The sequence below is a fragment of the Octopus bimaculoides genome, chromosome 28, assembly GCF_046866305.1.
Source record: "Octopus bimaculoides isolate indiv1 chromosome 28, ASM4686630v1, whole genome shotgun sequence".
Taxonomy (NCBI): domain Eukaryota; kingdom Metazoa; phylum Mollusca; class Cephalopoda; order Octopoda; family Octopodidae; genus Octopus; species Octopus bimaculoides.
Window position 1 is genome coordinate 21,782,262 of NC_142955.1, and position 12,500 is coordinate 21,794,761.

The following is a 12,500-nucleotide window of genomic DNA, read 5'->3' on the forward strand; positions in this document are numbered from 1 at the left end:
TGCATATAGAATCACATACACACACATATGTGCATATTGAATCACACAGCCACACACATATGTATATACAACTACATACACTCACAGGCATGCAGATATACACACACATAAACATGCACACGCACAGAGTCACAGATACCTCCACTCACACGTATACATGCACATACAAACACAAACATAAGGCGGCAAGGATTTATCTCCCTTCTAGCAATATAAACAGGACTGCATTTTGCACCAAAAAGCCAATATGAGAATTTCTCTCGTGGTAACTCCTACAGTATCGTTTGTTCTAACAGAACATCTACATTTAAATGGGTATAAATATTACCTCTTGGTATTAATACTGCCTCTGTCACTAATATATATCTTTCAACAGATACACACACACACACATCCCTGTAATGTAGTGGTTCAGCAAAAGAGACTGATAGAATAAATACCAGGCTTAACAAAAAACTAAGCTCTGGGGCTGATTCATTTGACTATGAATTCATCAAGGCAGTGCTCCAGCAAGGCTGCAGTCTAATGATTAAAACAAAAGATAAACAATACATGCAAATGTACCTGTACATGTCTATACATTTGTATACAGACACTACACATACATGCCATTCACACACAACTGCATAGAATGAAGACAATAAATTGGATATTTTGTTTTTGTATTTGGTTTGTAAGATACTTGACATGAAACTGTGAATTGGAACAGATTTTGTTGCAACTTGGGAGGGTCGTTATGCCAATCATAATAAACTCACACACACACACTGATTCAATTTCAGTTGTTTCTTTTCTGTCAAATTGTTTAGTTATTCAAACAACTAATTTATTTGTTAGTTGGTTAGAAAATAAATCATATTGGTGCAGGCATGGCTGTGTGGTAATAAACTTGTTCCTCAACAACATGGTTCTGGGTTCAGTTCCACTGAGTGGTGCCTCGTGCAAGTATTTTCTTCTAAAGCCTCAGGCTGACTAAAGCATTGTGGGTGGATTTGGTATGCGGAAACTGAAAGAAGCTTGTTATATATACACACACACACATATATATATATATATATATACACATAACTATGTGTGAGTGTCCTTTGTCCCCCACCACCACCACCTGACAACTGGTCTTGGTGTGTTTACATCCCTGTAACTTAGCAATTTGACAAAGACACGAATAGAATAAGTACTGGGGTTAATTCACTCAATTAAAAGATCTTCAAGGTGGTGCCCCAGCATGGCCACAGTCTAATGATTGAAACAAATAAAAAAATAAAAGAAGGTGACTAATAATAAAGAAGTGAAATAGAACCAGTGCATGTGTTTATTGTTGGCATAATGACCCTCCTGAGACTACATGAGACATTAACAAAGTAAATGCAAATAAAAAAATGAAAATTTATTCATTTTCTTTTCCTGTTAAATTTCCAAACATTTGTCAAAATTGATGAATGAAACAGCTGAACGAACCAAGATGCAAATCAAGCGTGACCTCTCCATGACTCGCATGATCGATCTTGAAGAGGAGAATCCAGTAGAGGATGACTTTTGGAAGGAGCTTGTCCAAGAGTGTCTGGACCCATCATCAGCTTTCAGCAGAGAGGACGAACTGAAAGGTATTTAAGTATGCTTGAGTGTGACATGGTGTCTGTTAGTGGTGGATAGTAGTTGACATTGCAGTATACCGTGCAGAATCTACTAATCTGACATAAGTGTATGTGTGTATATATATATTTTGTTGTTGGCACTCCGTCGTTTTTGTTTATATTTTTATTTTTATTTTCAATTAGTGTATATATATATATATATATATATATATATATATATATATATATATATATATATATATATATATATATATATATATATATATATATATATATATATATATATATATATATATATATATATATATATATATATATATATATATATATATATATATATATATATAGGTGTAGGAGTGGCTGTGTGGTAAGTAGCTTGCTTATGAACCACTTGGTTCTGGGTTCAGTCCCATTGCATGGTACCTTGGGCAAGTGTCTTCTGCTATAGCCTCGGGCCGACTAAAGCCTTGTGAGTGGATTTGGAAGACGGAAACTGAAAGAAGCCTGTCGTATATATGTATATATATGTATGTGTGTGTGTACGTTTGTGTGTCTGTGTTTGTCAACCCCAACATCGCTTGACAACTGATGGTGGTGTGTTTATGTCCCTGTAACTTAGTGGTTCGGTAAAAGAGACCAGTAGAATAAGTCCTGGGGTCGATTTGCTTGACTAAAGGCGGTGCTCCAGCATGGCCACAGTCAAATGACTGAAACAAGTAAAAGAGTAAAAGAATATATATACAGAAAGAGAGAGATACACCATGTGGCGAGCTGGCAGAAACATTAGCATGCCCGGCGCAAAATGCTTAGTGGTATTTCGTATGTAAAGTAATTACTTTATTTTTTATAATTACTTTGAAAAATAAGTGCAATCTCTCAATAGGGCTTGTGAAAAGGCTCCATCTTCTTGGCATTGAAACTCCAAATGAGGCCCCGTCTCCAAAGGGTTAATAATATTTGTTTGAATATAATGGATGTGTGTGGCTTAGTGGTTAGGATGTTGAGCTCATATGATTGTAAGATTGTTGTTTCAATCTCTTGATTGGGCAATGCAATGTGATCTTGAGCAAAGCACTTCATTTCACTTTGCACCAGTCCACTCAGCTGGCTAAAGTGTGTAACCCTGCGACCGACTGGTGTCCCATCCACTGGTTTATGTGTACACCATGAAAACAGAGAGACCGACACTATGGGTCTAAATGATTCAAAAAAGATCTTTATCCTTTATTCTTTATTCATTTTGTTAAAATCAATGGTACAACATAAGATTAATCCTGCATAATGTTGTTGGTCATTTCTACTTCCAGTTAAATATCCATCTATTTCACTGTCGTTTCAGGTAAACTAGGAGAACTGAGGAACAACTGGACGCTAGTGATTGCGGTCAGCAACACAATCTGGCTTGTCCTTCTAGCTACAATGGCTACACAGGCCAATCTTGCTGTTTACAGTTCAAATCCACTGGGTAACCTTACTTTTGATTTATACCAATCTCATGCACGCACACACACACACACAGAGTATGTATGGATATATACATGCACACACATATACATACATACATATATATGACGACGAGGGTTCCAATTGATCCGATCAATGGAACAGCCTGCTCGTGAAATTAACGTGCAAGTGGCTGAGCACTCCACAGACACGTGTACCCTTAACGTAGTTCTCGGGGGAGATTCAGCGGGACACAGAGTGTGACAAGGTTGACCCCTTTGAATTACAGGCACAACAGAAACAGGAAGTAAGAGTGAGAGAAAGTTATGGTGAAAGAGTACAGCAGGGTTCGCCACCATCCCCTGCCGGAGCCTCGTGGAGCTTTTAGGTGTTTTCGCTCAATAAACATTCACAACGCCCGGTCTGGGAATCAAAACCGCGATCCTATGACCGCAAGTCCACTGCCCTAACCACTGGGCCATTGCGCTTCCACTATACATATATATATATATATATATATATATATCAAAATAAGCAACAAGGATATCCAGAGGTAATGCAGTATGATTGTTTCATGCAACTCCATTTAATTGAACAATGTAATCATTACATCAATTTGTAAATGCAGAGCTGGAGTTGCATGGAACGGTCGTACTGCATTACCTCTGGATATCTTTGTTGCTTATTTTGATTTTAATCACCTTACTTTGAAATTGTATGGATAATACCGTACTAAATTCTGGTACTTCAACTTAAGTACCATATTCATCTGAATCTAAATTTGACATCCATTTTCCATGCATGCATGGGTAGGACAGTTGACAAAATCTGGCCAGGCAGAAAAAACTACCCTAGTCTACTGTGTCTGTTTTGGCAGGGATTTTACGGCTGAATGCCCTTCCTAACCCCAACCACTCTGCAGAGTGGACTTAGTGTTTTCTACATGTCACTAGTACTGGTGAAGTTAGTTTTGGTATGATTTTTACAGCTGGATGCCCTACCAAATGCCAACCACATTACAGTGTGGACTGGATGCCTTTAACATGGCACCAGCACTGGCAGGGTAACCAAGTAACTCGCAAGACAAGGAATTATGAGAGAGGCAGAGGCATATATATATGAATTTACATATGTGTGTGTATATATATATATATATATATATATATATATATATATATATATATATATATATATACATACATACACATGCACAACATATATATGCATACATATATGCACATATATGTGTGGGGGTGGGCAAGTAGTGAGACTTGTGAATAAATATTTCTTTATTTGTAGAACTTGTGCACTACATTAAGTTTCATGCACTGGAATGCACACATTTCAAATGCCCCACATTTGAAATAGAAATGGTATTACTACCATTTTATATATGGATTATACGATGATCATGGATTCCAATGCATGAAACCTAAGGTAGTATATAAATGTTTCTCAGATATTGAAAATATGTATGCATATGTGTATACATTTACTATCCTGTTTCCTTTTCTCTTTCCAGGGTTTGTCTTCCTTGCAGTGTTTGGGTTCATCTTTGTGCTACAGTTTCTCTGCATGCTGTTTCATCGCATTGGTACACTAATGCATTTGATTGCACGGTCACCTTACAAGTTTGGTGCTGGTTTCAAAACCAGTTGGTCATTTTCAGACAAACGACTTCGCAACAGGAACAACCAGGACAGAAATGATTTTGAAACGGATATCACAACGGGGAAACGAATCCGGGATTTTGAAAATTCCCAAAGACAATTAGGTAATCCTTAGACACTTTGAAAACAAATAAACTTTATCATTACCAACAACAACAACAACAACATCCTTATTAGCATCACCATCATCAACAATAGCAGCAGCAGCATCTAGCTAATGATGGAGCATCTATGCAGTACCTCAGCCCAGTAGGAAATAACACATATATTCATGTGTGTGTGTGTGTGTATGAGTGTATATGTGTCCATGTGTCTTTACACATATTTGTATAACTATCTATCGATCTATCTATCTATCTATCAATATATATATATATATATATAGGTGCAGGAGTGGGTGTGTGGTAAGTAGCTTACTTACGAACCACATGGTTCCGGGTTCATTCCCACTGCGTGGCACCTTGGGCAAGTGTCTTCTACTATAGCCTTGGGCCGACCAAAGCCTTGTGAATGGATTTGGTAGACAGAAACTGAAAGAAGCCCGTCGTGTATATGTATATATGTATATATATATATATATATATATATATATATATATATATATATATATATAAGGTTTTTAAACTTTTAAATTTTCATATTCAAAAGAGACAGAGACTTCAAATTCGATATATCGATTTATTCACCACTCTGGGAAAATTATTATATATATATATATATATATATATATATATATATATATATATATATATATATATATATATATGTATGTATGTGTGTGTATATGTTTGCGTGTCTGTGTTTGTCCCCCCCCCCCAACATCGCTTGACAACCGATGGTGGTGTGTTTAGGTCCGGCAAAAGAGACTAATAGAATAAGTACTAGGCACCCAAAGAATAAGTCCTGGGGTCGCTTTGCTCGACTAAAGGCGGTGCTCCAGCTTGGCCACAGTCAAATGACTGAAACAAGTAAAAGAGGGTAAAAGAGAGAATATATATATATATATATATATATATATATATATGGATTTATTATGTATGTATGTATGTGTGTCTTAGTGTTTGTCCTCTGCCATTACATAGCAACTGGTATTGGTGTCTTCATATACCCATAACATAGCAGTTTGGCAAAAAAAAAAAAAAAGACTGATAGAATAAGTACCAGGTTTAAAAAACATCTAATACTATAGTCGATCAATTTGACTAGAATTCTTCAAGGTGGTGCCCCAGCATGGCTACAGTCTAATATATACATATACATACATATATATATATATGTACACACATTCATATATGATTATATATGCTATATATATATATATATATATATATATATATATACAATACTCATTAACTTATATTAAAACTTATTTGTAAAAAGTGAGATAAGAAAAAAAAAAAAAAACAGCAAATTTCTTTTTTTTAATGAGAAAAAATATACATCGAAGGAATAAATGTTTTTTTTTTTTAACTTGATACAATTTCTGGTTTCACTTAAAATTGGAACTAATAAAGTCCTGTCTATCTGTTTGTCTCCTTGTATGTTTATACACTATGATATAAGGTATTTCTTGACATTGTCGATGAACAATTTATATATATATATATATATATATATATATATATATATATATATATATATATATATATATATATATATATCTATATATATATATATATATCTATCATCATCATCATCATCATCATCGTTTAACATCCGCTTTCCATGCTAGCATGGGTTGGACGATTTGACTGAGGACTCGTGAACCAGATGGCTACACCAGGCTCCAATCTGATTTGGAGTGGTTGGCGTTAGGAAGGGCATCCAGCTGTAGAAACTCTGCCAAATCATGGCTGATATTTCCTTCAACCTCTGCTTTTGTTACAGTTAATTCAAACCCCAAAGAATCTCTTTCAACACATGGCTACGATGCTCCCTCACTACTCCTGCACATGTTGTCAGTCACTAAGGGACATGTTCAAGTGGTTAAGGTCAAGCAAGTGGTTAAGGTCAAGCAAGTGGTTAAGGTCAAGCAAGTGGTTAAGGTCAAGCAAGTGGTATTAAGTAGAATATTTGCTATAATGATATTTCTGCTTCAGTGACATTGTCTGTTTTGAATGAATGGAGACAGCATGAAATAAAAAGGAGCCTTTAGTCCTGTAAGGGACAGGGTAACCTGTATAATGCTGGTGACTTGATAAAATACACCATGTATTCATCCTAAATTGTTTGACAAATGATTGTCAATTTTCACAAGTTTAAAACTGCATGCTTACTTATGGTTCTTACATTTCAAATTATCATTGAAAAAAATATTTGAGCAAGCTGCTGCACTGTTATGCAAATTAGACATACCAATTTAGTTCTCTCACTGTCTGTATACATTATAAAAAGCTATAAACTTTTCATTCTCTCTTTGGACAGAAAATGTGGTATTCTCTCCCTGATGAAGTTCTAAGAAGTTTAGAAACTAGTCAGATAATCCCTATTACTTCTGGAGGCAGAGAGATAACTTTGAGTTGTAACCTCATTGCTTATGTTTCACCACAGGGAAGTTAAATTGCATATTTGTTATAAAAGCTTATACCTCAGGTTTCACATTATTCAAAAATGTCAATTTGAACAGCACTATTAATTTATATGTATGTAGATGTGTGTGTGTGTGTGTGTGTGTGTGTGTGTGTGTGTGTGTGTGATATGATGTTGATGAGTTTACATCCCGTTAGCTTAGCTATTTGGCAAACAAAACTATTAGAATAGACACCAGGCTTTAAAGAGAAAAAGTACTGGGAGTTGATTCATTCGATTGTGTCCAGCATGGCTGCAGTCCAATGATTGAAACAAGTGAAAGATAAATGATAAAAGATGTGTGTGTGTGTGTGTGTGCGTGTTTGTTCTTTCTCTCTCTACTTAACAATCAGTGCTGGCATGTTTTGCATCTGTACCTTAGTGGTTCAGCAAAAGAGACTGATAGAATAAGTATCAGTTGTAAAAAATACATCCTGGGGGTTAATCTGTTTGACTAAACCCTTCATATGGTGCCTCAGTATGGCACCAGTCCAATGTCTAAAACTAGTAAAAGAATAACAAAATAATTTGTATATAAATTTAGTATTTGCTGACGAAGATATATAGAATACAACTAAACATTTATTTACTGATATTAGGGGTTCTGAACATTTAGTACAGTAATAACAATGAGCTGAACTTGAAATTTAACTTTAGTGGCTTTTTCAACTGTTTAAACAAGACAAAAACGGGAAACTTTGAGTGCCAACCAATTAAGGAAAAAAAATCAGTATGGCTATCTGTCTGTCTGCTTGTCTATCTAATCTATCTGTCTGTCTCTGTCCTGTCTATTTAATCTATCTATCTATCTATCTATCCATCTATCTATCTAATCTATGCACACACACATATATATACACATACACATATATATTTAAGGGTGTAGACATATACACAAGCATACATGCATATCTCCATACTTAATCAGCCAATGAAGCAAAACAACTATATTACATATATCTTTGTATTAATTCTTGGGAGAGAATACATTTGCGGCTGAAGATAGCTTTATACTATCAATTATACACCAATAATGATGCAACGACTATAAAGCTTGAAACACGTGTACCGCAGAATCCTTTGTGTTTTGGTTTTATTTTTACATTTCCAATTTATTCTTTCAACCCAGCCACGATCTGGCATACACAGGTGCTTACAATTATAAAGTATTACCTCTAACATTTACTTTGTATTAATGTATAGAACAAATAATGTTTTTTGTTATATAACTTTAACATAATTTATCATAATTTAACATTAATTACAAACCCCCTTTTCTTTCACTATTTCCTATCAAACAATGAATTTTTTGAAGGAAGAACTCTTTATGTTCTTTCCATTTTTTTACAGAATGTGTGCTAGATTTTTTCTGCTGAACCTCATCTCCTCTGCACTGAAGATGTTGGAAAGCCCTTGACAAAATACAAGATTAACCAAGATGTTTCACACAGACTTAAAAAAAAAAAAAAATAAAAGAACAAAGATGACTCTGACACAGGCATACACAGTTCTTGTTTCACTGTTATTTATCTCACCCAAAATATTTTAAGGTTAAACTTGGGAGATGGTTTCAACAAGGATTATAAGATTTTTAAAAAAAAAAGAGAAAGAAAAGGAAAAAAAATTACCATGATAGAAATAATCAGTGTGTATATTTATATCTATCTCTCTATCTATTTATCTACACACACACACACGTATATATATATATATAAATATATATATATATATATATATATATATATATATATATATATATATATATATATATATATATATATATATATATATATATATATATATATAAATATAATTAAGGGATCAGCAAATATTTGCTTCACCATATACCGAAGTTCAGAAATTAATTAATAAATTGATAATCCTTTACCCTTTTAATTTGTATATATATATATATATATATATATATAATATAGGATAAATTCTTTATAAGAATTTATCAAGTTGTCAGCGTGAAAAAACCTCATAATGAAAAAATAACGAAAAATTTTGTAATGAAAAAATTCATCGTTTCTTCATAGATATATTTAATTATATATAAAGGGCATTAACTGTGTATTAATGCCTCACGCTATCGAGGGACTAAATAAGTGACTTATTTAGTCCCTCGATAGCGTGAGGCATTAATACACAGTTAATGCCCTTTATATATAATATATCATCATCATCATCATCATCGTTTAACGTTCGCTTTCCATGCTAGCATGGGTTGGACGATTTGACTGAGGACTGGTGAAACCGGATGGCAACACCAGGCTCCAATCTAATTTGGCAGAGTTTCTACAGCTGGATGCCCTTCCTAACGCCAACCACTCAGAGTGTAGTGGGTGCTTTTACGTGTCACCCGTACGAAAACGGCCACGCTCGAAATGGTGTCTTTTATGTGCCACCCGCACAAGCCAGTCCAGGGGCACTGGCAACGATCTCGCTCGAAAATCCTACAGGAGCCAGTCAGGCGGTACTGGCAACGGCCACGCTCAAAATGGTGCATCTCATGTGCCACCCGCACAAGAGCCAGTCCAGGGGCACTGGCAACGATCTTACTTGGCTTGCCGGGTCTTCTCACGCACAGCCCATTTCCAAAGGTCTCGGTCAGTAGTCATCGCCTCGGTGAGGCCCAATGTACGAAGGTCTTGCCTCACCACCTCAGCCCAGGTCTTCCTGGGCCTACCTCTTCCACGGGTTCCCTCAACTGTTAGGGTGTGGCACTTTTTCACGCAGCTATCCTCATACACACACACACACAAAACATTTACAAAGAATACAGAGACTGGTACATCTTCAGAATTTTTTAAAAAAATTAACAGTTAATCATACAGCATAATTAGGTCGTTAAATGACCTGACACATGTCGGATGTTTTAACTAACTTTAAGGCAGAGCTCCAGCATGGCCACAGTCAAATTTGGAGATGCATTGGTCTCTGTACTCTCTGTAATCGTTTTGGATTTATACTCCTGAAAATATTCCCCGTCCATTGAAGCAACCCCAGATTTTGCCATCTGAAGAATTGCAGTGGGATTGATCACCCTAAGCGATCCTGCCGTTTGCCGAAACCTGGAATATACCTGAGAGCTCTTACAGTACCCACCTGGATAATTTATATATAAATATATGGCGTTAGGAAGGGCATCCAGCTGTAGAAACTCTGCCAAATCAGATTGGAGCCTGGTGCAGCCATCCGGTCTCACCAGTCCTCAGTCAAATCGTCCAACCCATGCTAGCATGGAAAGCGGATGTTAAACGACGATGATGATGATGATGATGATATGGCATTAGGAAGGGCATCCAGCTGTAGAAACTCTGCCAAATCAGATTGGAGCCTGGTGTTGCCATCCGGTTTCACCAGTCCCCAGTCAAATCGCCCAACCCATGCTAGCATGGAAAGCGGATGTTAAACGATGATGATGATGATGATGATGATATGGCATTAGAAAGGGCATCCAGCTGTAGAAACTCTGCCAAATCAGATTGGAGCCTGGTGTAGCCATCCGGTTTCACCAGTCCCCAGTCAAATCGCCCAACCCATGCTAGCATGGAAAGCGGACGTTAAACGATGATGATGGTGATATAGGAAAAATTTAATTGTCACTAAGTGTGGCTAAAGGTGCTGATGCACCTACATTGCTAATAATAATAGTTAAAATACTCTTAAGGCTGTAGGAAGAGCACAGATACATAAATGCTAATCGGGGAGGCAACTGCTCCATGCCAACTTGAAAATCCCCAGACTAGACATCTAGTTTCATCTTTTCCTTAGACATCATCAGGTGGATTAAGCCAAACATGTGCTGTTTGAGCAGTCCTCACTGACAATGTTTATGGAATGGATGAAACTAGATGTCTAGTTTAGGGATTTGAGTAATGTTAAGGCTCAAATAATATGACTACTCAGGAAATATGAAAAAGCAAAAATCCCAAAAAGCATTAAGAATGTTGTAAGAGGAAGGGGCATAATTCTATTCATAGAATGTAGGTTATCTCTCTTTAACATGATAGATAAGAATAGTGAACCAGCGACTATAAAGTCAGACAGTCAGTTATTGTAGGAGGTCAGTAGTAGTAGAGCCGTTGCATGTGTTCTCAGTTGGAGCCAGTGTCAGTTATGTGATATATACAAGTTCGAGTTACCGTCAGAGTAGACATTTCAAAGTCATTGTCTTGCAGAGCTATCAGTGATAGCAAAATAGACAAGTCAAAGATAATAAGATGTGGAATACCGCCGTAACATAATAATGGTGACAACACGATTACAGTGCCAATGGCAAGAAACACAATATACATCAAGAGATAAACCCATGTATGGCATGTGTTGGTAGGTACTTGAGAAAAGAGTGTCCATTCAAAAAAGTGAAGTGTTTACGTAGTGGGAACTTACGACACAGTAAACCGCACTGCAGAACTAAGATGGCAAAAAATTGGACCAAACAAGAAAAAATGAATAGTTTGTCATCAGAGAATAAAGTTTGTACAACGAACAGAAAATTCATAAAGGTGAGAATCAAAACCCTAGTGTCTAAAATGCAATTAGACACAGGTAGTGACATCACTATCATAAATGGTGAGAAATAGTAAACTGAAATCATTTAAATCAAATAAAGTAGCATGTGGTGTTACAGGAAAGAAATTATATTTCATCAGTGAAATTTATGTGTTGCAAAAAATCACTAAACCTATTTGACACAGAATGCATGGAGTTATTTAAAACTAGCAGAGATACCCGACGTTGCTCGGGATTAAAATAGCATAGGTTTTCATTATTTTGTCTCAGTCATGTGAGTGTGGCAATGCTGGAGCACCACCTTTAGTCAAAGAAATTGACCCCAGGATTTATTCTTTGTAAGCCTAGTACCTATTCTATTGGGGTGTTTTGTTAAATGGCTAAGTTACAGGGATGTAAGCACAGCAACATCGGTTGTTAAGTGATGATGGGGTATAAGCACACACACACACACACAAATATATATATATATATATATATATGACAGTCTTCTTTCAGATATGTTTGAGTGTGTTCATAGTTCAATCGTTTGATCAAAATCTTTTGATCACACAGGGAGCTTAAGAAGGATTTCTTAGCACCAAACAAACCAACTGCTGAAGACAATGAAGAAAAAGAAAAAAGAAAAAAGAGGAGGTATTTGGTCAATATAGTCATCTATATTAGTTGTCAACCTTAACCGATTATAGGCTCTTAAGACAGGTGA

General features: G+C 36.0%; 1 protein-coding gene across 3 annotated transcripts in view; it reads left to right on the forward strand.

Annotated features, from left to right (window-relative positions):
* The window catches only part of LOC106878452 (uncharacterized), a 51,016-nt gene extending 42,233 nt beyond the window's left edge, over window positions 1–8,783 (forward strand). For 2 of the 3 annotated variants that reach the window (XM_089344690.1, XM_089344692.1), the window contains 4 exons: window positions 1,449–1,604; window positions 2,935–3,060; window positions 4,561–4,812; window positions 8,627–8,783. In XM_089344690.1, the coding sequence (XP_089200816.1) occupies window positions 1,449–1,604; window positions 2,935–3,060; window positions 4,561–4,812; window positions 8,627–8,652 (560 nt within the window). In that variant the 3' untranslated portion in view covers window positions 8,653–8,783. Of the gene's footprint in view, window positions 1–1,448; window positions 1,605–2,934; window positions 3,061–4,560; window positions 4,813–7,132 lie in introns of all 3 variants that reach the window. The other variant, XM_089344691.1, reaches the window with a different exon arrangement.
* The last annotated feature ends 3,717 nt before the right edge of the window (window positions 8,784–12,500 follow it).